Here is a 26,723-nt window from a genome sequence, read left to right on the forward strand (position 1 = left end):
TACTATTGCAGAGTTGTGGCAGAAAGTGATATGAAGATGAAAGGCAACTTCCACCCAGATATTGCGAACATTTATGGCCAGAAATATATGGACCAATATGAATATTAATATTCATATCTTCATCTGAATATCAGTATTCATATTTGTATGAATAATATTAATGTGGCCTTCTGACAGGATTCTGGCAAAACATGTCATTTAGCAAATCTGCATTTTTTTCCTGGTATTGTTAACCATTACCAATCAACATACATTATATTTTACTTTTTAATATTGATATTAATATTTTTAATGTAATGTTCATGAAAAAATTATTGTAGACTTGTGGGAAAATATTCTACAAAGCTATCCTGCAAATTTTGTTGAGTTATTGTGATTCATCACTCTGTTACAAGTATTTATATGCATTTTTATGAATATTAATATTCATAATTTTCAAAATATGAATCATATTTCTTTAAAAACAGTGCAAAATTGTGACACAATCTATCATCTTCATATCCTGCAAGTTTCATTGTCATACTTCAAACAGTAAAGGAATTATAGGCAATTTAGTTGTCTGTGTACATGCTTAGGCGGTGCCATTGTTAAAACAAAGTAAAACAAAAGATTGACCTTTGACCCCGGGTTGAAAAATGGGCATGTCTTGTGACATTAAAACGCCTATATCTTTGCAACCGCTTGACCGATTTGAAAAATTCAAAAAGATTTGTGAATGGGAAGAGTAGGGCTTTCATTCTACACTAATTTTTCCTGGCCTTATATCATTTTGAAAAATCACCTAAAATGCCTACTACTAGTAGAAATGTATGCATTGCACACACTTAATTCAGAGAACCTGGATGCTAGATAGCGTTTGATATTTAGAATGCATTCAGCAGAAACTCAGGCAAGTCCTTTTGTGTATTATGTGGATCTTACAACGGCTTTTATTCAAAACGCCCATTCTATCATATACGATAATGCCTTGGTATTATGTGGTGGAGCTCTGTGTGAGGATGTCTCTTAAGAGATAAACCAATGACCGAAGGTCACCCATTGGTATCATAAGAATAAAGAGCAAAGGTGGATATTTTCAGAGGGGATAATCACCGAACACAAAAAGCGTTTCTAATGTTGGGGCACGTGTTACTGATTATGTTTTTGTATATTCTCCCCCAACTACCAAAAGAGCTCAACAGTTGGTTAACCAAATGTGAAATGCAGAATGCATTTCTCATATTAGCATCGCCGCTGAAATTCTGCAATTGATGCTCAATCCATTTCCTTTGCTTGCCCTCACCCCCTTTGTGTCCATTGTGTGATGTCGCTGTGGTTTCTCAGACCACAAATATTTATTATGTCGAGTCACACAGCAGAGGGGGGAGAACCCAGCAGTGTAAATGGACTCAGGGGCTGCTGCTGTGGTGTCGATCTCGAGAGAGAGTGCTTCCTCGTTCAGCCGACTTGCGAATTAGTTTTCCCAGAAGCGCAGAGGGCATTTTTCCATTACCTCTACCTCTTACCTGCTCAACAGTAGTAGCTGATTGCAATTTTTTAGTCTCTCTGGCCTGCTCAATTCTTTTACACCCCCCCCCCCCCCCCCCCATGAGAGCAAATGCTTTCTCATTGTCTATCAATTCACAATGGCTAGTTGTCCTCCTGAAGGCCATCAGCAGTGCTTAGAGTGATGTGGGCAGTTAGACTCGACGATTATTATTCCCTACAAAATGCTGAGAGAAGATGATAAGGTCACTCTTAATAGGTGTATTTTTTTTTTCTTCGTCTGTGCAGTTGAGGATTCATGGAGTCATTCACACACACATGCAGAAATATTTTCAGAGGTCATTCCCAATGGAACAGTTGTGTATATCTTTGATTTCAAGCAGTTTTGTTTTGTTTTTTTTTTTTTTTTACCAGTTACACGCTATTGTAGTTGTTTGCCTTTGTGTGTATTTTTTTTCAGTTATTGTACCGCTTGTGTTTCCATACTAATGCATACATCTCTGTGTACACTGCTTACTATAGGTCTTTTTGATCGATATTGTACAAAACTCCCCAGTCTTACAAGATGTAGGTGATCTTTGTCCTTTTTTTTTTATTAGGGAAGTTATTTTTAATCATATGATACATTGTAGCTAGATTAATGAAAGGAACATGTCTTAATCACACCTGTAAATGGACTCAGATCTCAATAATTTTCAGTCATTGTTTGAACATGCTGACCAATTCAGCATAAAATTTGTATGCTCGCACAGGCACTCACATGCTTGGAATATGTTTCTGTGTCTTTGTACGTTTTCAAGGTCTTATAAAAATGCCGAGTCTGTTATTCAGCTGTCTGACATGAGTATGAACAGCAGCGGATGATTGCTTCTTTGTCTCTGAAATCCCAATTTTGCTAGATGCAGATATTAAGAGATACCCCACCAGCCACCCTGCCCCCTCCCCCCCCCCCCCCATCTTCAAAGATGCCATCTCATAAAGTTTTGATTAGTGGGGAACGGGGTTGGAGTGGCTATGGCGGCTAGAAGCATGGGCCGAACCACGCTGTAGACACGGCTGTCTGTACGAGATTGGAGGTTGATAGAAAATAGGTATGATGGAACTAGAGCTGCATGAAATTGTTTTGGAAAACAAGTAGAATGTAATTGGATGTTGTGTTGCAGACATGTTCTGGTATGTTCTGTGGGGGGGGGGGGGGGTGGAGGGCTGCAGGAACGTAGGCAAGAAGCTGCACTGTATTATTCACTGATGTTATACTGATATACATGGAACTTTCATACTTCATTGTGCATTTGAACATAGTGCATTTGAACACTTGCTTTAGCCTGTGGATGAAGCAAGTGCCTGTGTGGAAATAAAAGATATGAATGAGTGAATGAATGTTTTTGCTTTACCTTTGCTAAGAATGTGTTCTTTTCATAAGTAGCCTATTATTCAGGTGGAGTCATATGTACTATCCCTTAATTTTTATGTTTAATGATGAGCACCCGCCAAAACTAATGTCTTCAAAATGTACCCATAAGTCAATGTTCTTCAAAAGTGACTACTCAGCTACCTTCTCATTTTTTAGTTGATATCTTTAATGAAGCTAATATTTTTGTTTGGTGTTTAGTAGGGAGCTGACGGACGAACTTCATGTACACATGTTTGTTTGCATGTTTGTATTTGGCATTCACATGTTCAATTTTTATGGGGCTTAGCAATAGCCAACATTGCAAAGAAAATGCTTTTTTTTTTGTGCAAGGAGATTGTCAGTGATGGTACAATTTCCCATTATGATTGTAAAGGGGAACCTAAACAAACAAAGAAAGCAAGATATTTTTGCAACATGAAATTTTCACATTTTTGAGCCAATGGTTTTCTTTTCGCGGCATGAAATTTTCCTGAATTGCCACTGGCATTCTATGCATGTAGTGTAGACAAGAACTTTCATGTGCATTTTAATTCCGTGAATCTTGGCTCTCATGAAATTCACAAAATCAAAATGCATGCGAACGCTTTTGTGGTTTAACAGTAGCCAAATCCTGTTGGACAGATGCCAATGCAATTCTAGTGTTGATCTGACAGTCAGTGAAAATGAATTTAACAGCATCTCTTATGATCAAGCAAGACTTGCAAGAAAAACATTTTGAAAGAGTCCTTTAATCTTGGTGAAGTTTGTACAAACTTGTGTACTTTTAACAGCCTGCACAAGAGAGACATAAGCACAAGTGCCAGGCAATTTACTGTATAACCTTGGAGCAGGCGATGTCATATGATGAGTAATGTCTATCCAAAGAGTTCATACACAGGGCGACAGATTGGCATTAATATTCAGCACCCTCACAATTGTCTGACATGGGGGAAATTATGAGCTGACTTTGGAATGAATGAATGAATTATTCACCAGAGTAATTGAGGGTTACCTTTCATTCCATTTGCTCTTCTTATCACTGCTATGTGGGGGAGGGAAGGTGATGCATTGGTGGAATCAATTCGGGTCATGGATTTAAAGAATTATTTGTCTATGAATATATTGCAGTCCCCCTTTTGTGCTTATGCAGTTGTTTGTTTTGTGGTGTAGTGCAAGACAGCATTCTTACCACATGTTGATCTTCCCAGTTCTTACTTCTGAGAAGCGCAATTAAGTATTGCCTAGAAACTAAGCTATTGTGGAAAAAAGAATTGGTAGGCTGTCTACAATGGTCATGCCAGTTTTGTATTCAGGACAATGTTTGTGCGTGTGTGTGTGTCCATGTGTGTGCGTGTGTATGTAATGATCTATGTCCTTGGTTTCAATTCCAACCTCTGAAACATTTAGTCAGTAGATTGTGAGCGTGTGTTGGTTTGTTGACTTTTGCTAGTCTGATAGAAGTCCTTGGTGTGATGATAAGGATTATGAGATTTTACTTTTACCAGACTTCCTTTATTTAAAACTTTAAATGTTTGTCTTGACTTGGCTTGACTTTCAGGTCTAAAATGGTATTATGCTATAGAGTAGTGATGTGTTCCTTGAATGTGTTTTGGAATGTAAGCATCTGTAAAAAGCATGACTATAATAGGATCTGTTTATTTGGAAACTACTATTGGAGTGGCTGGAACAGTCATAATTTGCATACCTGTGATAAATTACTTCCCTGTCGTATTCCGTCCTTGCTCCCTGGCTCCCTGCCTGCACCTTGCTCAACAAGTAGTCAATAATCTTCATGGCCATGCAACAAAGGGAACCTTGTTTAGATTGAATGACTGCAAACAACAAAAAAAAAAACCTACCCATACCAATACACTCCACACACATTGCTTGACAGCACACCCAAGGGTCAGTGACTGAGAACAAACACGAGCACATAACAAGGCATTGTACTGCACACACACATACACACACACCCCCACACACCAACACACCATGTGAAAAGATGAAACACACACAAGCACTGACACACTCTTGCTGGGAGAGCAAATTCAGCAGACAACCAAAAGTAGTTCCGGCAGCCAGCCGGGTTCTCTCTCTCCCCCTCTCTCTCCATCTCTGTATATTTCTCTCTTTCTTTCTGTCGCCTGTGGATCTCTCCCACTTCCATGGCAAAGGTCAATCAACAAGCGAGGGAGCCCTGCATAGGCCTTGTGGCTGCTAAGCGCGCAATGTGTGTATAGGGATGACATTGGCAAGCTAATCCTGTCTGGGATTGTTATTGGGTGAGCATGGTATGATAATTGGCTTAAGGCAGAGGCATCTGATACTATCAGAGGTATTTATGATTGATACAGTACCAAAGCCTGTTTGAGATATTTTTTTTTCTCTTTTTTTGTTTGTTGCTATAGTGTAATTCATTCAGAATTCTTGCTTTTCCGCTTAGATTTGCTTGCATGAATATTTGCCATGATGTGAAAATAGAAGTGTAGTGAGATCACAAAAGGCTTGCTTGCCCAGGCAGGTCTAGCCTGTGTGAACCAGCTGAGCTGTATTGATTTGAGTTCCAAACACTTTTCAGTGTGCCTCTGACCCCATTGTGTTGACTAGAGTGTGGTTGCTAATATTGATTCACTCATAAGTGGATACCACTGCAATTTTGTTCGGGCTTCCCATTCATTCTAGGCTAATCAAGGCCGAGCAATTTACAGAGCTCTCTCTTCGTCTTCCGAGTAAAGCGTAACTGGGCTTAATTCAGGCACTGATGTGAAAGCGTGCTTCTATCCATATTTGTTCTCCCCCCCCCCCCCCCCCTTTCATCTCTTTACCACGAACTGCCATGATTTTTATTTGAACATTTTTAGCTTGGTGTCAATTGATGACTACTGAAGCTAAAGTGCCTTGTTCATTACATCATGAAAGAGTCAGTCCATTAGGGCAGTCAATGTACATTCTTCTTCCGTGCACCTCCCCCCCCCCCCCCCCCCATTTTACTCTCTGACGAACCATCAGTGCTAGTTTAAACGTCATCCCCAGTCGTATTCCAGTGACGCTCCTTAGATTTCAATGTGTATTGATGTGGTTTGCATAATGAACAGCCCGCTAATAAATATATCCAGTCAACCTGATACAAGTTTCTTGATATCATGCTCATGAAACTAGAGAAGTATTGGAATAGTGTAATGCAATAAGTGCACTTTAATGCAGATGATGGAGTGAGTGCAAGTAGAAAAGTTGGTGAGTTGCAGAAATATCAGTAGATACAAAAGGAACTCTATCTTGCTCTTCTTAAGGAGATAAGAAGTGTTAAGTTATGAGATATTTTTGTCTGTATGTTGAAATAGATAGCTCGGTTGTTTGCATAGTGTAGATTATGTTGATGACAGAATCAGCAGTCATACATAAGTTTGCAGATTTTTTTCTGTCAATCAGTTGCAAGGCAAAGTTCATTAGCTGATACATCCATGTGAGGAATAATGTTCATTATCTAGTTATATCAGGCGTCCTGCTGTTGAGTAGAAAGAAGCCATAAAAGTTTATATTGCATGTTGTGCTTTCTATTCTCATGTATGGTGACTCTCATGTGACAGTCATGATATTGGCCACACTTGTCTTAAATTACACATAATACTTTTTATTAGATGTTATATATTTTGTTCTACCCTCAAAATCAGTTGGTAGACAACAAGTGTGTCACTGCTCTAACTACCACATTTAGGAAATGATGGGTGGGGATAGGAAAACCAATCAACATTGTTTCTGTTTTTATTATATCTAGATGAGTAGTAACTCTTTGCTGATGTCTAGGGGTCACTAGGCAATGACTACAGCATCTGTGAATGGAAATAATATAGCAAGGAAGGAGATGAAGGTCTATGAATGTTAGTCACTGGACTTGAATGTAGGTCCACGTGTATGTCACCAACTTTACCTTTTCTTGAGTGATAGTAGTTGCCGCATGACTCAACATATCTTGTGCACACTGCTCCAACAGGAGTTCATCCCTTATTGCAGCTGTAGAAAAAAATACAACACCAACAGATCCTACCTTTGAATGTTCTTAGTACAAAACAGTTTAAGATTTTTTTTTTTTTTTGGTAAGGGAGCATTTTCAAGGTCATGTAATTAAGACAGTTTATTTGTGGTCTCCACAAGATATTGACATTCATGAAGTGACTTTGGATATATATATATATATATATTATAACTTGAAGTTTTTTGCCTGAGTCGGACACAATTTTAAACTGATTGACATGTTTTCATTTAACAGGTAAAACAAAAGCAAATGAATGTTTGCTCCGAGTTGATTTTTCCTTTAAAGATATAAGACGACCAAAGTATGCACAGTGACTCAAATGGATAGTGTGATTGTGGCTTTCGCAGGTGTCCAGATAATCACCACAAATTACTTCTCGCTCTGTGATGGGGGAAAACTTGCGCAGCTTCCTGCCAGGTTTCGTGCCATATCCTGTTGTCCCTTTTGTCTAAAGTGGTTTGCCAGCAGCAGTGATTATGGCTGCGGCCTATGTGACAGAGAGATGGCAGTCATTGCCAAGTTGTGATTTGTCGATTCCCCGAGTGAAAGCGGTTGTCAAATGACTTCAATTGCATACTTTTTACTGCAGGGTTATCTCGCTTGACTGTTTTGATCTAGCTGTGTAGCATTGATGAATGTCGTTGGATGATGTTTCTACACTAAATGGATTCATAGAGTGGTAACTATGTGTGCTTATAATCTCATGTATATACATACATGTACATGTATGTATATCTGTCAAAGATGGAATGTTTGATCTGAATCAGACAATAATATGCAGGACTATCACTTATTTTTGTACCTTTTCTAAGATGTGTCTTCATGACATGAATGAAATGCATTGAATCAAAGTATTTTATCAGCTTTCAAGAGGCATACAAATTTTGCAAGACTTCACAAATTCCTCAGGAAGAGCAAGTTTTATCATAGATGTGCACCTTTTTTTCCCCCATGAGTGTATTTGATGGTATTGTAAGCTGTAGGCCTATAGTGTACCTTTTGCATTCAAGGCAAAAATACTTAAGTATTTGTTAAATGGAGAGAGGAATAGGCTTTTAGCCTAATTATTTGTACTGCGTTTTTATCGCTATTGGATATGCCCAAGGCTTTGATGTGACTACACATTGTACTCATGTTTTTCATGAACGATTTTGTGGCAGAGTTTAATTAACAACCCAAGGGATAGCAACCTGTCAGCAGTCTCTTGTTTTTGTTTTGTTTTGTTTCTTCAAATATTAACATTATGTAAATTAGTAGTCAAGGCTAAGCTAGAAATGTAGGTCCATTAACCCTGTAAGGAAATGGACTGCACAGAGCAGCTATGCTCTTTGATATTCACTACTGGTATATTCAAGGCTCAGCCGAACACGGGTTTTTAGATATTCTCAAGAGTTGTTCAGGAGGAAAATTGATTGAAATTAATATCTTAGTTTTCAAATCCCTGCCATTGTTAGTCCAGTAGCATATCCAATTACCAAACACTAACTTACATGTAAAAGTTAGGTACTTATGTGTACTACATGTAAGAAAAGATTTCTTCTGTAGGTCGCCTACATATAATGAAGAGGGGGACAAAGTATGAAAAACAAAATGCATGCATTGCAGTTATTGCTTAATAAATCAGATACGTACAGTTCTGGCATTGATATGATGAGAGATAGAAAGGGAAAAAGACAGAGAGAGAGAGAGAGAGTGCAAGGTTAGAGTTAAGCGGAAATTCACAGAAATTATTTACTGGCAAATGTGAAGGATGAGTTAGTTCACAACACGCATTTGTTGATATCCCAATCATTAAATTGGTGTGAGAACATTTTTTTTTTTTTCAATACAAAGAGGGAGTGGCCATACTAATGCTGGTAGACTGGGTGCAATAACGAGCAGCGGACTTATCGGAGCATGGTGCGTCTCATCAGCACTAATGGATTATCTCACGCTGGGCTAATCGAAGGCTACAGACTCCCACTTTCTGTGCAGCCATGTGCCATTTAGGAATCCCCTCTCCCCCACCCCCTTACTATTTTCCTATTTCTTCATCTCTCTTCATGTCTGTATGCACCCAACAAGCACTCTTCCCTTCTGACACTTTGTCATTTCCTGCTGCCTAGAAACGCGGCGCGGCGGGCCACCATCCAGAATGGAAAGGTTGAGACTACAGCGTGGAGACAGATTTGAGCAAAAGAGAGAGAGAGCAGATCTGGTGTGAAAATGATTGTCGAGAGATGATGGAAAGAAAGGAGGAGGAAGAGAAAGAGGCGATTGGAGAAGGATTTGTAGATTTGAAATGGAATTTATTTCATCAACACATCACTGCAATGTATTTCTGTGTGTACCACTAAATGTTTGTAAATTATGAGTGGTTAGGAAAGTGCAAGACAGATGACGCATGTCTTTGCCAAGGGAGGAGAGGAAAAAAAAGTGGAACCCAGATCAATCTCGTCAACATGTGATTTCAAGCGCGCTGCACTAATACGCTTAATTCCCCTGTTCATGGGAAGTGAATAATTGGCAGGGTTGTACAAACTCTATAAAATCTGCACTGTCTGTATTCTCTTCCCATCCGTTTCATTGAGGGGGAAAAAAATAGAATGTGAAAAGTTCTGTGTGTGTCACATGTAGCCTGTGTGATTATTTGTGATATTACCACTCATCTATCCTGCCTTCCATGCCCTTTGCTAATTCCCAGCTAGATGAATACAGCCTCTCCCTCGACCCCTCTCCCCCCAGCTCCAAATTCCTCTATTGATCTCGCTATCATGATGCGAGAGGTCGCCTGTAATGGATTTCTCCTGTGGAGGTGTGTGGTAGCACCACTTCTGTGAAGAGACACTAGCCAGCTTGAGTGTGGGCTACCCCTCTCCACACGGACTATACACAGCTCCACCTCCCTCCATGCCATGTATGTGTGTGTGCCCCAAGGGCATTCAACTTGGATTATCGGTGTCATGTAGGCACGCTGGCTGCGATGCTGGCTACTAGGGGAGGTTTTCCCTCTCTCTCGTTGAAGGCTCCCGCAGACTTCTACGAATTCAACCGCCATCTTTGTGCTTGTCGTCCCCTTTCTCTACTGAGTTCTTTGCCTCACCTCTCTTGTGTGTGCATGTGTGTCTCTTACCTCTGCTGCTGCATCTGTGGTTGGATTCTTGTTGTTGTCCATGCCAAGCATATAGACAGGAGAGAAAGAAAGAGAGAGAGGGAGAGAGATCTTGAAGGATATCAGTCTGTCCACTGTCGTCTATCGTCCCTACTCCCAGTCGAACGCTGGGAGGTTTTTGTGTACATTTGCTCATCTACACAAAGAGGCCTGTGCTTTTAAGTACTCAGGTAGGCAGAGCTGCATTTTCAGAAGAGTAGCTTCTACTGTGCCATGTGTGTGTGGTCAACTTCTTGAGCCTCAGTGTTAATTGATAAGGAGTTGTCATGTACATCTCCTATCCTCTCCCTACATAATTATATGAGTGTATGTATGTTTATAGTGTGTGGGAAACGCAAGATGGAAATATGATTGTGTGTGTGTGGGGGGGGGGGTATAATATACACAGCACTATAAAGCAAGTTTACTGTTTAGAGGTGAAGTGTTTGTCAAACCCATGGGTGTGTGTGTGTGTGATGGAGACATTCTGTTTCTTCTTGTCTGTGTCTGGAACAGTGGAAGTGAATGTGTCACCTCGGATATTTGCACCTCTGAGGCCGACTGACAATCGCACAAATCAATAGTACTGTATAGGTCTAATGGCATACTATGCTGAGAAACTCCACTAGGCTTTTGATCTGTTCTTGTTGAATCGAGTATTGATAGACTGAGCTGATGCGTAACAATTCTCCGACAATGCGTGGTGTGTTTGTGTAAGTCTCTCCCATGGAGGTCTGTCATTGTTCAATGTTTGTCGGAATTGGAGCGGACACACATAGCTATTGATGAGTAACTGATCGACACTATTGCTAATGATTGCAACGTTACCCTAAAAGTAGAGGCACTACTGATAACATTTGTTTTCAAAAGACATCTAAGGTAGTCGGTGTCTTTCCTGAAGCAGGTTACTGTAAAACGAGGAATGTTCGCATGCATTTTGATTTCGCAAATTTCGCGAGAGCCAAGATTCAAAATTCAAAACAAAATTAAAATGCATGCGAAGGCTCTTGTCTAAACTATATGCATTGAATGCCAGAGGCACTTCGTGAAAATTTTATGCCGTGCAAAAGGCCGTCGACTCCAATTCGCGAAATTTCATGCTGCTAAAATATCATGTTTTACAGTATTGCGTACGTAGGATACGAAATAACTACTTAGACATATCATTATAATGGATTCTGGGAACAAATGTTTACAAGAATTTTGTATGCCAAGACAAATGGAAAGAATATTCCCTCTGCTGATTTAACCCCCCTCCCCCCCCCCCCAACAAAAAGAATAGAAGCTCTGAATTCAGAGATTATTTTCATGCTTGAATGTAACACTTGAGGTCATATATAGGCATGCACATAGGCTTATGATGTGCTTCAGGTTTGTCATGCACCATCTGTTTCTTCCTGATGAAATATTGATGGCTTGCATATATAGGGCCTATTGGTCACAGAATAATGGGTTGGTAAAGTTTAATGCCGGTTCGAAGAAGGGATTTGAGAGAAAAGGATATACAAAGATATTTCCAAATAGGTGTGAAAATAACGGAATTTCCATCATTGCAGGTGTGGAACTCTGATTTTGTGAGAGGGAGGATGAATAGACTCTAGAGAGTATGACGTTGTGTCCATGAAAATTAAACATTAAGTTTGAAAACAAACTGCGTGGTGATGCATATGAGGCTAGTTTGAGAGAGGCAATTGCTGAAGACAGCACATTTTATCATCACCAGAAAGAAGAACATGAATTATGCAGGCTGTTATCGTTCCAGCATACATAATGAATTAGCAGGATGTGGTAGACAGTAAATAACTTATCATAGTAATTCATTGAGCTTGACCTAGTACAAAGAGACCTTCTGGAGCTCTGGTGGTCAGTGGTAGGTCAATGACATTTCTTTCATGCGGTCAGTCATGAATTATGTAGAACTCATATCTGTCAAATACTTGCATGGCCCTATAACGTAGTCAGTTGTGGTAATGAAAGGGGTGGCCAGCAGCTGATTAGATATGATTTTGTACCATTACGTGAGACTGCTTTGATGTCTTAGAAAATCTTGAGAGGGAGGGCTTTATGCTTGAATGCTGTAGCGGTAGGGGAAAAGGATCTCGTCAAATTGCAACTGAGTTAAAACAAAAAACAAAACAAATATTACCTGTTGTTATTCATTCATTCTTTAATAGTGCCTCAGTGTGGTTTGCTCAAACAGAACTTTTATATCACAGTAGATGAAAATAATTGAGTAAAGTTTAAGTCATAGAAGTCTCTTCTTATGTTATGCGTTAAAGTATCGTATTCCTGTGATTAAAGCCAAGATGACTGTCTTCATGTTCCAGTTTAGTGCAGAATAAAATGTGCAGTGGAAAGTCAGAGAGAGAGAAAGAAAGAACAAAAAGAAAGAACATCATGTCAACTCTAGCTGGGAGGGGAGACAAAGCTCTTGCACAGGCCACAGTATGTCAGCTTGCATTGAGGTCCGTTTGCTCATGATTCATTAACCACATGTGAATGCCATGTAGAAGGCTACTCCATACAAGTGACTCACTTTAGCTTTGCCGCCTGACCTAGCTGTTTCAGTTTTATCAGGATCTGTAGGGCTAGGGGAGGGGGAGGAGGAGGGGGAGAGGGAAGGGAGATGAAGGAAGGTTTTTTATTTGGGGGGGGGGGGATGGTAGAACACGAAATTTGCCTCATCCTAGGAAATTAGACTGTGTAGCCAGAAGAGTGTCATTGGGGAGTTTTTGAAGGAAACTGGTCAGATCCTGTAGTCTTGAGCAGGAAAAGTGCCATAGGTTTGGCTTTCAGGGATCACCTCAAGAAGTTCTGAGAATAAAAATGCATGGACAGTTGTGCATAAACTGCAAATATGCAAAATTCTATCGTGGTTTAACCTTTCGATTCTTTCTCGTGATTATTGTGTATGTATGACCTATTTATCATGTACTTAAACTGAAGCTCTAGTCACTCTGGTGAAACTTGTCAAAGTATAACTCTCCATGAATTTTCCTTGTCTGTTCACACTTTGGCAGCCACACTGAAGTTTCAGTCCTTAGATTCGCATGTGCAACAGAGCAGAAAGGATGCCCTATGAAAACTAATTTATTGATTACGTAAACAATGCGCACACATAGTATCCCTTTGAGAGTGCACTGCACAGGCACCACCGACAACCTGGTCACATCATAACAAGCCTGTGAAATTTCAGCTGCAAGTGTTCAAACTACACAAACTGAAAGGCCTCATAGAGGTTTGGGAAAATTTCCCTAGTTTGAGTGGAAAGCTTTAAAATACAACAACTTCCATCAGAAGTTTTCAGGAAGTTTGCAGTCACACTCGCAATGGTAATCCTAGAAATGCCATCCATACAAATAAGCATACATTCACATGGCATCGAAGTTATTTTTATTCCGTTTCAGGGGGAAAAATATGTAGACAAGTCAAAACATTGTAATATATCTTGTGAAAAACAGGTGGTGATTACTGATGTGAGAACATTTAATATAAGAGCATTGTGTTTGTGTAGTTGCTTTATTTGTTCTTTTCTCCAATCCAATAGTATCCAGAAAGTTTGCAAGTCTTTATAATCAACTGTTGACACAAATATCTGGGAGTTTCTCTTCGAGTGCATGGTCGTTATCAACACTATACACCTTGTTAAAGTAACCATTGTATCAGTCTTTTCCATTGAATGCAGTATCTTATTTCTTCTCTGAATGCAGGTTTATGTTGAAGTGGACAGTCTTGACTGGGAGAAGCGTGAATGGCTGAAGGTACAGGACGAGTCCCACCAAGCCTTCTTGGTTGAGAAGAGCCTCGTCTGGGGTGAGCGCATCGATCCTTACGCTAGCAAGCCCAGCACAGTCCGCTGGCCCGCTCTGGTAAGTCTTGCATTTAATATCTCTGTTGCTGCATCTGTAAGATGTTGATAGTTATCAATCATCAACAAACTATTGTGAAGATTAGGGTTCAAATACCAAGGTTGTCTTAGATAAATTTTCATTGTTTTCACAAGATTGACTTAGGGAGGTGAGATACATACTTTCATGGTATGTGTAGCAGGGTTTAATGTCGCAGGGTGATGAATTGGATGTAGTATTTACTTGCAAAATTTCTAAGACACTGTGACAGTACTGTACATGAGTGAATGAATGCATTTTCAAGACAGTGTGTGTCCACTAATACCCCTTTCAGGTAATCGTGGATGCGGATAATAGGAGCACTAAGTCGTAAAATTTTGATTACATGAACGGGAGAGGAGTAAAAAAGTGTGCATTATTTTGATGCTGCTATTATCCGCATTATTGCAGCATGAGGAGTTGATCGAGAATACATGAACACGTTTTACGACTTATGCGGACTAACATTCCACAGTTCGGTCAAAGGTCACTCGATTTCCCGCACAACCGCTGATTGCTGAGCTTGAGCGAGAGCTGTGCATACACGTGAGTGTATATCACCGGAAACATTACGTCATTATAGAGGCGTGCGCAGTAACCATGACAAATACTCCCGTCTTTCGCACCGTTATATGAACGGGCGCTCGTAAAAGTAGTGCCACTTCATGGGATATATGAACGCGATTTTGATTACTTCATCCGCATTATTTGGATGCGGATAATTGAACCGCGAGTACCTGAAAGGGGTATTAGAGGCGGATTGAGGTGAAAATTTATTCCAACCACGGTGGAGCTAGAAATAAAGAAGCTGGAACTCTAGAAGGTACACATGTTTGGCTACTAAAATTATGCCATGCAATCAAAATGGATGATCGGATCTGCACAAACTGGCAGTCTTAATTGGCATCGTGCGCAAATGAAATATCTATGTAGGACATCAGGGTCAGGTGGACTTTTGGCTCTAAGAAAGCCATTTTTTATCATCATGAGACCTTTCAGTTTGCAGGAAGAATCAATGAATGTCAGTGATTCAACTGCATTCACATAATTAATGTGGAAGTCTGATATGAAGGGTAAAATCTCTTGATTTGAACACTGTCCAGCTTCTTATGTTCTTCCAGCATTAACCAAAATTTTCAAAACCCCTGTGAAAGCCCTCAACTACGTAGTAGGCTTTTTATATATTAGATTTACATCCATTTTGCCACATCCTCCATTTGCTAAATGGGGACGCGATAAGGATGCCAATTCATATTTGAAATCATTTAGTCATAAAGAGGTAAGATCTCAATACACGTATAATATATGCCTGTGACTATATCTCTAGTGGTTGATCACCCTGGCTGTTATGGGCCACCCAACTTTTCATACAGGAGGCAGTGTCCTGGACTTTGATAGATAACATTTGATAGATAACATTGTCCCAATTGCTCTAATAAAGTTCAAGTATACATAATTATGATGGCAATGGTATAAAGAAACTGCTGATGTAGGGCTTCTGGTTAATGAAAAAAAGACCTCCCCCCCCAAAAAAAAAAATTAAATAAAATAAAATAAAAAAAATGGTTATGGCCTATTGCATTTGGTAACAAAATTCAAACACTTGTCAGTAACCTGCCAAAATATCTTCTGAAAAGTGCTCGTGGAGTGTTGTACGTACATGTGAGACAAAGATAATTTTTTGTGTTTACTAAGAATAATTACAGTCTATAAGTCGATAGTTGAATTGTGCAACTAAGGCAATTTCTTGTCTGAATGTTATTTATTCAGTTGTGTGAATTACTTATTTCCCCCCCCCCCCCCCCCATAAGATCAGAAAAAAAAAGTCTTGGACTGTCAGAAAATTTGTTTTCACACATTTGGTATTAAAAGCTACGAGAACATGGACTACACATTATTTTGTTTTTACTAATCTTTCTCTGTGGTCCTACAATTGCACAAATATGACATGTGATACATAAATATACTGCTTCACTCAGTAATTTGTAAGATGGTAATTTCAGGCGTGATTGCATACTGGTGTTGTTTGGGGGATTTTTGTTTTGTTTTGTTTTGGGGTTTTTTTTAGAGGATGCAGCTCTGAAACAATAGATTTGTAAGATCGCAGATGCATTATCTTTACAACCACGCTTTGGTAAATACTTAGGATAGCTTTGTAGGTTTGCTTTGTGAGGAAGAACATTGTCAGAAGATATGTCCGCCACCAGTCTGGTTGAATTAGTCGCGCAGAAAGTGACTTCATGAAAAAGGCGAGGAAGGCCCCATTACACTGCAGAATTAGTGATCAGGGCCGAAAATTGATGTTTAGGGGCAAACAACGCAGTTTGCCGCCGTCAACGGGACATCCTCAATTACCAGTGGAAGTTGGCGTACCTCACAAGTCGGTATGTTGAGGAAGTGTGCCAGAATGCTGCGGAGCACAGCTTGACGATGTGTTGGATATGGGGGGGGGGGGGGGGGGGGGACTAAAAAAGAACCTTGTTTTGAGTCTACAGGCTGGCTTGGTAGTTATTGCATTAGATCCAATATGAGGCTGGCCAGGTAAGATTAGGTCAGGGTCTGGGGTATGTGACAAGGGACTCATATTTCAGTCCGTGATCCTCAAGCTTTTCATGTTAGTAGCAGGTATCTAGAGGTAATCAACCCCCCCCCCCCCCCAAAAAAAAAAAAAAAAAAAGTAAAGAGAAGATGTAGGCCTATGTGAATCCTATTACTTTTGGGCTATTACTGTAAAACATGATATATTCGCGGCATGAATTTTTCGCGAATTGAAGCCGACGGCCTTTTTTGGGGCATGAAATTTTCGCGAACTGCCACTGGCATTCAATGCATATAGTGTAAACAAGAACTTTCGCGTGCATTTTAATTTCGCGAATCTTGGCGCTCGCAAAATTCGCGAAATTAAAATGCACGCGAAAATTCCTCGTTTTACAGTATTAGTAACCCTGTCAAATTGTGGTTTCTAGGTTTTTACAAAAATTATTAATCGGCCAGCATTCTTTACATACAGGTGCATTGGGACTGGCAGTATTCAAACCCACAAGATTTGGAGATTATTTGCCCAGCAACACTTACACGGCTCTTTATAGTAGGAACCACTGTGACTGTAAAAGTTGGTATGCATTCTGCATTTTCAAGTTGTGAAAATATGTAAATAGGGGCCTATATTATTTTCATCATGCCAGAATTCAATTTTGATCAATTAGCATTATGTCTTATCTGCTATTGCACACATTTTTTCTTTCTTTTTCATGTCTTTATTTTGTAATCATGTTATTATAATTGCGTTTTGATATTCCATCAGCGTAGCATGATGAGGTTCTGCATGTTTAAAAGATCTAGTTTTGGCCAAGTTATGAATGGGAAGCATTAGAGGTCAGGTCAGCTGAAAGTAGGCTGTCATTAGCAACCAGTCCCCTTGGATGATGAAAAAGAGATGACCAGTACAACTTTATGCAGACTGTCTTCAGCAATGTACGAACTCAACACCTTCTGCAAACCAATCAGACGCTGCACGCATGGCTGTCGGGCAGTCTAATGACTGTCGCAGGGGGAAAATTTTTGGCAGCGAGTTTACCAGTCAGCGAGAGGGGAGAGAAAGGGGGGAGAGCATCTGCGATGAATGTAGGATGAGGGAACGGTGTCATTTAGTTCGCTGGGAGAAGGCATGATGATGGGAGTGAGAGCTGAGCGGGCCAGCGGTAGAGGGGGCGAGTGGCACCAAGATGCATCACTAGGATCACAATGATGAGGCTGACATTTAAGAAGCCATTTTCCACCGCCTGGAAGGATGCCATCAATTTGAGACTGGAGTGGTGGGAGATTCGAAGATATGGAGGGGCCAGCCCAATTCGGGGCCATGGAAAGTGAATGGTACATTTTGTGTTGTTCACGTTCCCGTTCTTTGTTACGATGCATACCTCCCACTCCCATAGTGATGTTAGAAACCATAGAGACACTTCCCAGAGGTTGAGCTGTTCTGTGCATGAAGATTGCAAACATAAATGTGGATGAATGTTGTACTGATATAATGTTAGATGAGCTTACTTCTTAATGTCACACAGATAGTTTCGAAGGCGTGACAAAGCATCTCAAAATGCTCTTTTTTGGCTGGGTGAAATTTGAAATGTGACCTGATGTGTTTGTGTTTGATGTGATAGATAAGTTGACAGAATATGACAGCAAGCATTTTTCTTCTCTCTCCTGCTGTATGACCTTGTCTGTTTTTGAGGGCCCTTTCCATGTGTTGTGATTACTTACTAATCATTCCCTTCCCTGCAAGTCAGAAGTAAAAGTTCAAAACCTTTTCTCAATCAAATAGCCAAAGCAACCTCTTTGGACTAAAAGACATCATAGCCTGTCAGATAAACTAATTAAATTGCCCATTTCCGTTGCTAAAATGCAAATAGTTCAATGTTTCTCCTCATCACCACATCCTCTGCAAAGTAGTAGTTTGTTTCCAATTTGGCTGTTTCTTGGTGGGGAGGGGTGGGGGGGGGGGGGTGGTGCTGGAGATGGAGAAGTCTATTGCTAGAGGTTGATGTGCATGAGCAAGACAGAAGACCAGTCTTATACTAGATCTGCAGTGTTTGCCTACATCCAAACTAATGACATCAGGCAAGTGTCTATTTGTCAGGCTTGTTTGATTATTGAATTACTGCTTGCAGGGAAGAACTCGGTCAGCGTTTGCAGTCAATGTCAAATGCGCTGTACCCTATCTGAAGTCGAGCAACTCCTGCCACGGAAAAACAACCAATATCACTCCGTGGTGAAAAGAGAGTTGTAAATAACCAGGCATGCACCTGTCTCAAATTTAGTCCCCCTGGAGTATAAATACAAGCCGTGGACTTCGCCTTGTAGTTGCTTTATGGCCCACAAATCTAGCTGTGGATGGCTGAAAATCTTGAGATCTATCGGTTTCCATGTCACTGAGGGCACAGGATCAACCTTGGTTGGAAGGTTGGGGGAGGGGAGGGTGGTGGTGAGAAGGAAGTATGGGGCTGTCAAGGAGATTCGTTTGTTGTGGCATGCTTGTATGTTTTCTGAAATAAAACAGAAGAATTGTAACTGCTCCCTCCAGTCTTGTTGCATTACTCTTTTCCTTTATGAATATGACAATCTCTCAGTCCATCTTCATTAGCAAGATGAGTGGCTCATTTGTTGAAATGATTACATAATTATATGTATGTAAAAGTTTAGCCGCGATATCCAATTTTGTTTTTTTTTTGCATCGTGTGCAACAACTAGGGCCTATTAGTATCTTTTCACGATGTGATCACCACTTGAAATATGGCAAATTCTTGTGTGCAAACTTATTTGGGATTGTCATTATTTGCAAAATTGACTAATTCTTTGCAATTATCATCATGTTTTAGCTTGTGTTAGCCTGAGGAATCAGATTTCAAACAGTTGCACCACTAGTGAAGTAACTTTAAATATTTGTCCCTGCACTGATAACTATCTTTGTGAATGTAAATCTATGTGTGTAAACATAGGCCTATGTTGTTGTTTTGTTTTGCCTTTGATAGACGCAATGATGTAAATGTGACTATATTTATGTCATTTAGAAGGATAGTCTTATGTCAAGACTTTACAATATTCAAGGAGGGGATGAATACCCAACAGATTTATTCATTATTTTTCTTTTCTTTGGACTGTAATATTGAAGTTGCTCTGGTAAATTAGTTCTTTTTATATTTTTTGCTTAGTAAATACTGTCAGTCAACGTAATTGAAAACAGGTTATTTATATAAAATTTCCAGAATTTGACAAATTCAGGAATTATACGTTGAGGTTAATTGGTTTCAATAGTGCTGTAGAAGGCAAACATCTCGCAAAAAGAATAAGTAACCTTATTTTAGTGAATCCTTATTCTGCTATGTGTAATAGAATACACTTACCTACCAGCAAAGCTCATAGAACAACCCCATCAATTTCCTTGCAGTATTTCCGCACGCGTCCACATTTTCAATACACGGATGTCGGCACTTGACCCAACATAGGAAATAGATGGCTACTGCCACAGCGATACTCTGTCTCTTGCATGGCTTGCGGGGATGCTAATTACCAGTGACCAGGTCATAGAAAACTCCCCCCCCCCCCCTTGTGCGAGTAATGAAAGATATGGGCAATGAATGATGCATCAGATAGATTGATTGTGCATAATAGATGGTTTAGGGGGAAACTTGACCCCTGAGAGAGAGATTGTTGTTTTGAATGAAAGCAGTTGTAGTAGTATAGCAGGTAGTCAGTTTGAGGAGGGGGGGGGGATGGAAACAGAATCAAAGAAATGACAAGTATGATCAAATCATGTATGACATCCTCAGAACAACTCCAAAATAGCTCTATCAGGGGGTCACATGACTCTCATTAGTCATGCTCTACGATTGTTTTGAAAGGCAACAATCCCCCCCCCCCCCCCCGAATGGTGTGACTAAAATAATTCTTCCTGTGACTGGTAATTGACAAAATATAGAAACATTTCATTTTGTGAACAAGGTGATTTGTTATGATGTAGCAACCTATCTAAAAAAAGTGTTGTAGAACAGCAAACCACAATCTCCTGTCACATGTGTTTCTTGTATTCAGCCGGCAGTCTGATTCCATTTTTGAATGCCAGTGGGGAGTCAAAAAAAGAAAAAAAGAAAAGAAAAAGAGAACAGGTGACTCTACTGCGTGAAGATTGTAATAAGGCCAACTATGTCGGGCAGACAGAATGATGTCATGGCAGGCTATGCGGGTCATTATCAGTCAGTCTTGCATGGAGACATTGGTTAATTGCTCATCATTCATCACGGCATTTCCAGGGCTCATGCAATCTAATTACACCCACACATAACTTTTTTTTTGGGGGGGGGGGGGAGGGAGGGGAGGGGGTGGCGTGATAGAGGTTCTTGTATAGAATACATACTGTGAAACCAGATATATTTGCTGCATGAAATTTTCACAGAGTGTATGACATTCAATGCATAGTGTAGACAAGAATTTTCTTGTGTTTCAATTTTGTGAATCATGGCTCCTTACATCACAAAATCCGCAAAATTTTCATGCACACAAAAATTTCTGGTTTTACTGTAGCCAGTAGGGGGGGGGGGGGCATGTTTTGCATGTAGTGTGAAGAAGAAGTAGTTGCCCGCTTGGAAAGAGCAAGTTGTAACAGGAAAAGGGGGGCCTCCCATATGACACCCGCAGACTTTCTTGTGACAGCTGTGGTAGACAGGTAGTCGTCATACCAACTGTCTCATCCAACCCTGGCATGTGATAGCCAAGAAGAGAGAAAATGTCAGACCAGGGCTTAGCCTTTGTCACGTAAGAGAAAGGTCGAGCTGAACATCCTGGTTTGTCGCAATAGGAGTAGCAGGAGTCCATTGGCGTTGAATATTCTGCAAGCAGAAAGAAGGTAGTCCCTATGGGCAATTCCACGGTAACTCGCGTTACAAATAATGGGTACATTTTTGGGATAATGTGCCAATATCTTTGTAATTGGTAGGATCTACAAGTTACTTTTTTCATCATGGGTTAAGTAGACATACACCAACTAAATAAATCCAAAAAGAAAAATAAAGGACAAACATGTTGGGATTCTTGAATCATTTGATTTCGGTAACTCGCGTTACACAAAAAGGACATGGTCAATTCTATGAAGACCTCTTTTTGGAAAGTCTCCTCATACTAGACAATCTTGATAAAAGTTTTCCTACCTTGAATTGATAGTGGGTTAGGACTCATAAATTAACAATATCAAAGTTGAGTAACAATGACCTGGAAAAATGTAGGGAGCCTTTATGTCGGTAACTCGCGTTACGGTAACTCGCGTTACATTATGTCCACTAACACAGGGTGACACAAATTGATGACATACAATTGTTCTGATGGCACTGAATCCTGTGTTGAATAATCTGAGAGATGCTTATTTGTGTAGATAGTAAAACGAATAAATGTTAAACAAATATTTTACTAATAAACCCAATAGAAGAGTGTGTTTAAGACTAATAAGAGCTTCACTCCTCATAGAGACCTTGAATATGTTTGAATATATACTAGATGATATAGGTGTATTATTACATTGTAAGTTTCAGAGTGTAAAGATGAAAAATGTTGAAAGTCTTTTTAAAACAAAACATAAAAGTATCAAACCCTATATACAAGTTTACGAAACAGCTTACAATCTTTCAAAAATTCAAATCCTATCTTTGTGAGGAGTGAAAACTAGTACATTTCTTTGCAACTGATTGACAAAAAGACCAGTTCGTAATTCCACTTTGTGCATGAACAAAAAAAGATCATTTGTGCGAACAGGCATTTTGGTTTGTAAATTCACTGACATAAGCATCTGTGATGCGATGATTATTCATGCGATCCTTATCTAAATGATGCTTGCCAGCACATCCACCTGACAGCAAGAATGGTATTTTGCAATATAAACGGAAATAAGCTGTTACTGCATTCAATACAAAACAATGAAATGGATGCCTGCTAAATTATAAACTGATGGGAGTATTCTGATCCCCTGATCTAAATGCAAGTTCATTCTTTTTTTGAACAGAAGTTCCATAAATTGTTATGTCATGCAAGCTTATGCATTATGCTGCTTTGAAAACAAGTGAAGTGCCGAACCAACTGAGAAAAAAGAAAGGTCATTTGTACCAATGTGTACATGAGCTACAGTGTATACGAACTAGCTTATTACCCTACATCGACGTAAATAAGCACTGAATTGATCAGTGTTTTAGTAGTAGCCATGATAAAAAAGTCATGGGCGTACATACTCAAGCAGTATTCAAACTTACGACCTCCTGATCACCGGACAGGTGTCATCTCCACTATACCACCGTGCTTTCGCCCGACAGCAAGTGCTGGTTCTAATCCTTATAACATGCAGTGGGTACTGCGTAATTATTCAAATTCATGAAATTCTTCCGTTGAGATGTTTTCATTGCAACTGATTGACAAATTGCCCTACATCAATGTTAATAAGCTCACTGAATTGATCAGTGTTTTATTAGTAGCCATGATCATGATCATGGGCATACATACTTGAGCAGGATTCGAACCCACAACCTCCTGATCTCCGGACAGGTGTCATCTTCAGTAGACCACCGAACAAGGATTAGAACCAACACTTGCTGTGCTTTATAGCATTCTGTAATAAAAATTCTGTAATACTGATGCAGGAAATTCAAAAGATAAATCTAATGGTCTCATTCACTGCTGGATACATGTACAGTATGCAGTGAAAGCCAGGCTAGACTCTTCAATGTGGCATGTGATCAGTGGCCTTGATGCTAATCACAGTTTATTAGGCTGCCCTCCTTTGTTTCAGTCCAGCATAGTATGTATAGCACTGCATTTGATTGTTTTCACCACAATCTAGCTCAATTAAGTGCTAAAATTTGCTTATGTTGGGGGAAACTTGTGTTTATAGTTGGTAACTCGCGTTACATGCCAGTAACTCGCGTTACATGGTAACTTGCATTACACTTTTCATTGACATTTTTTAATGTGATAACAGTGTTTATTCAAGTCAACATCCTGTGTACAGTATCAGGGTGTGATGAATTTAGAAAATTATGATTCCCAACAAATTACCTCCACTGCTTCCTTCAGAATGAAAAATATTTCTTGTTTCGGTAACTCGCGTTACATGGCTCAAGGGCTGAACTTCCATGTGGTGATTAGAATTTTTTGAAGGTGGCATAAAATTTCCTCATGGGAGACTGAAGTAGAACCAATTTGCTTCTTGAAAATAAATTAATTGAAGTGCTAGCAGAATTTTTCTATTAAAAAAAATTATATCAAGTTAAGCATGCATTTTAGCAATTTGGATGACTGAAAAATTGTCTTCCACATTTGTAGCTGTTTCTCGGGAAATATTTGACCGATTGATATAATTCTTTGAGTTTCTTTAACTTCAATATATGGGTAATACATAATGAGTAATTCTTTTGCAATATGATAAAGTTGAAATTTTAGTGCCATGTCCACATTCCCATGGAATTGCCCCTATGGTTTGGTCTGTGATAAGTCAAGCTTCTGAAATAAGCTGTAGAGGAATAATGATAGATCTGTCAGCAGTGATTGATTTCAAAATAAGATAGTGATAGGTGCAAAAAATTTAGCAGAGCATCAATTAATTGCTTTTATCACTCGTTTGTGACTCTACATTTCTATTTAATCGCACGCCCTTATTTAATGAAAGGACAAGAAAATTCAGAGCAAATAGTATTTCTTACCCTATTTAACTATGCCTGTTGTTCTTCATATTTTAATGTGTCGATCAAAAATGTTGATAACCTTATAAGTATTATACCTAAAGTTTAAGGAGTAACATCTGATCAAACTTGTTTCAAGTTTGGAAGTTGATTGTTGTTTTTACTGAATAGCATTTAGGCCTATACTTCTTTATTTTTTATCCAGGGGTGGCTGAGGCATGTAAAAAGCAAAAGCATTTGCAGTTTGCAAATATATCCAAAGGTATTGAACAGTCTAATACTAATAGGGACAGACAATCCACGTAGCCTTGTCTGGGACATTCGATCATTTGATTCATGTCGACATGGATGGGCTTTGGTGGAATGAGGGTGAGGTGCCTTCAATATGTTACAATGTACAGCATGCGAGAGGCATTATGCATTCCCCTATCCTGTGTTGTGATGAGTCAGTCTGCTGTTATCACGCAAGCGATACCCAGCGTGGCACCATCAAATGGTCCCCTGAATATGCGCGGGGAACAGCACACACATAGCTCATTTCGGCTCTAGGTGGGAGAAATTGGAGGCAGCCGCGATGTTTCGCGGGCATTGGGTAATAACACTTTCTCGGGCTGATTACACACGACGTTTCATTTCCGCGCTGGCTGTCACAAATGTAGGTCTCTCTATGTATTTTTTTTTCTTCTGATTCTGGGTACATGTAGGCAGAAGAGCCTGGGAAAGAGAGAAAGAGAAGATAAAAAAATAGAAGAGAAGAGAGATAGAAAGCTTGCACTGGAGTGCACATTGATTTAACCTCGTATGCAGGGATTGATCGATAACCAGCAGCATCAACAAGCGGGAGAGAACTGAGCAGAATTCAGCATAGGCAAGGCAAGGCTGGCTGGCTGTGTGGGCCCTGGTAGGCGGAAATCAACCAGGTGAAATAATTTGAACAATGCATTGAAATGAACCATCACAGGAAATGCCATTTGAATTGATGCTGTCAGGTTGAGGGGGCTGCTACCCCCCCCCCCCCTTTCTTTCCCACCCTCCCATTTCTGGAAGGAGGGGGAAGAGGGGAAGGGGGATGAAAAGATGTATGCAAAAATTATGCTTGCCCTACATACGTTGTCATACAAATGTTGAGGGGTAGAAGAAGGGAGAGGAGTTGCCATGGAAATGCTGTGTGTGATGCAGGGAGACTCTGGACACGTGAAGAGAGCACGGAAATAGAGTGCACCTGAGGGACTGGGACGTGGAACCGAGGGAGCTCTCTAATTTGATAATCCATTGTCTGTATCTGGAGCGAGACAATGAGTATTAAAGTAGGAATATGGATGCATACCACATTTCCCCCGAGATGCTTTTGGCTGTTCCCATTAATAATCGAGAAATGGCCCCGTCTCACTAGGGTTCCATCTTCTCTTACCATATAGTACATCTGGTTACATATGCGTCTTCTTACTGACTGTGTGTCTTTCCATTCAATCATTTTCGTAGAAGCTGACTAGATGCTGAGCATCTCTCTAATTAAGGGTGTGTTTATGCTCAATTTGCGAAGGCAGAATCAGCGTTTTGAAACGCTGATTCAAAACGCCATTCACGGGAGCACTGTTTATGCTCACTTTCTTCGAGCCTTGGAAAGAGTGTTTGCGATTGTTTCGCTGACCTCAGCAGAGGCAGGTCAAATTGGGGCGCACGCTTTTATTAGAAGTTCTGGCCCGAGTGTGTGCATTGCTCATGTTCCATAGCATGTCTACTATAATTTCGATTGCTTTACTAATACACACGTACATGAACTGTAGACAATGATGGGAAATACGAGTATTTATTTCATCGACAAATTGTTGACAAAATCAGAATGTATGATATGTAGTGAGCTCTTCATGCATTGATACGTCTGTCACCATAGTACAGTAATGTACCAACAGGGAGCTCGAGGGATCAGTACTGAAATTGTGTTGTGCAACACAGTAACCGAAAGGTCGGCTGGCCTGGCGCGCTCATTTTCAAGTGAACCGGAAAGGCGATGGAGATGACGTCATTTAAACACGTATGTGATGTGAGTTGCGTTTATGCTTCCCTGTCAAACGTGATTAGTCAGAAACGCCGATCGTAAATGCACTATTTTGTGCATTTTGAAACGACGTTTTGAAACGGCGTTTATATCAAAATGAGCAAGAACGCAACCGCGTTTTGAACTGAACGCGTATCAAAACGCTGATTCTGGCCTGAAAAGGGGAAGTATAAACACGGCCTTAGTGATTTTTGTGTTGCTCGCTTCGGTAAATGTTTCTCTTTTACTGAACATTTTCATTCTTGCTGTTTTGTAGTATATTCACATTTTTTTTAGTCTCTAATTTCTAATGAAGTATATTCCCCCTCCTCCATTTATTGTTTTCTCATCAGTCTTACCCATATCTTAGTATCGTTTGACCATTGTATCTCTATTCTGTATGTCCTTTTGTAACTTTTCACCTTTTTATTTCATCCTTGTCACGCCCATACAAATTTATCCTTCCACTGGCAAAGGAGGGAAATTGATGAAATGTTGCCATGACAACAGAATCAAGAAGTTGTTTGTCATCTTGCATTGGAGAGT

At 39.9% G+C, this 26,723-nt stretch overlaps 1 protein-coding gene across 2 annotated transcripts in view; it reads left to right on the plus strand.

Moving 5' to 3' along the window:
* The window catches only part of LOC139731554 (probable JmjC domain-containing histone demethylation protein 2C), a 177,068-nt gene that overhangs the window by 46,108 nt on the left and 104,237 nt on the right, over window positions 1-26,723 (plus strand). Inside the window, exons 1-2 of one of the 2 annotated variants that reach the window (XM_071642440.1) lie at window positions 10,206-10,232; window positions 13,752-13,910. Coding sequence is in view for 1 of the 2 variants with exons in the window: in XM_071642438.1 (XP_071498539.1) it covers window positions 13,752-13,910 (159 nt within the window). In the remaining variant the exon portion in view is untranslated. Of the gene's footprint in view, window positions 1-10,205; window positions 10,233-13,751; window positions 13,911-26,723 lie in introns of those variants that run through there. The other variant, XM_071642438.1, reaches the window with a different exon arrangement.

Source organism: Diadema antillarum, unplaced genomic scaffold (assembly GCF_040938485.1).
Source record: "Diadema antillarum isolate AM-2024a unplaced genomic scaffold, OU_Dant_1.0 seq00000378_RagTag, whole genome shotgun sequence".
Classification (NCBI taxonomy): Eukaryota; Metazoa; Echinodermata; class Echinoidea; order Diadematoida; family Diadematidae; genus Diadema; species Diadema antillarum.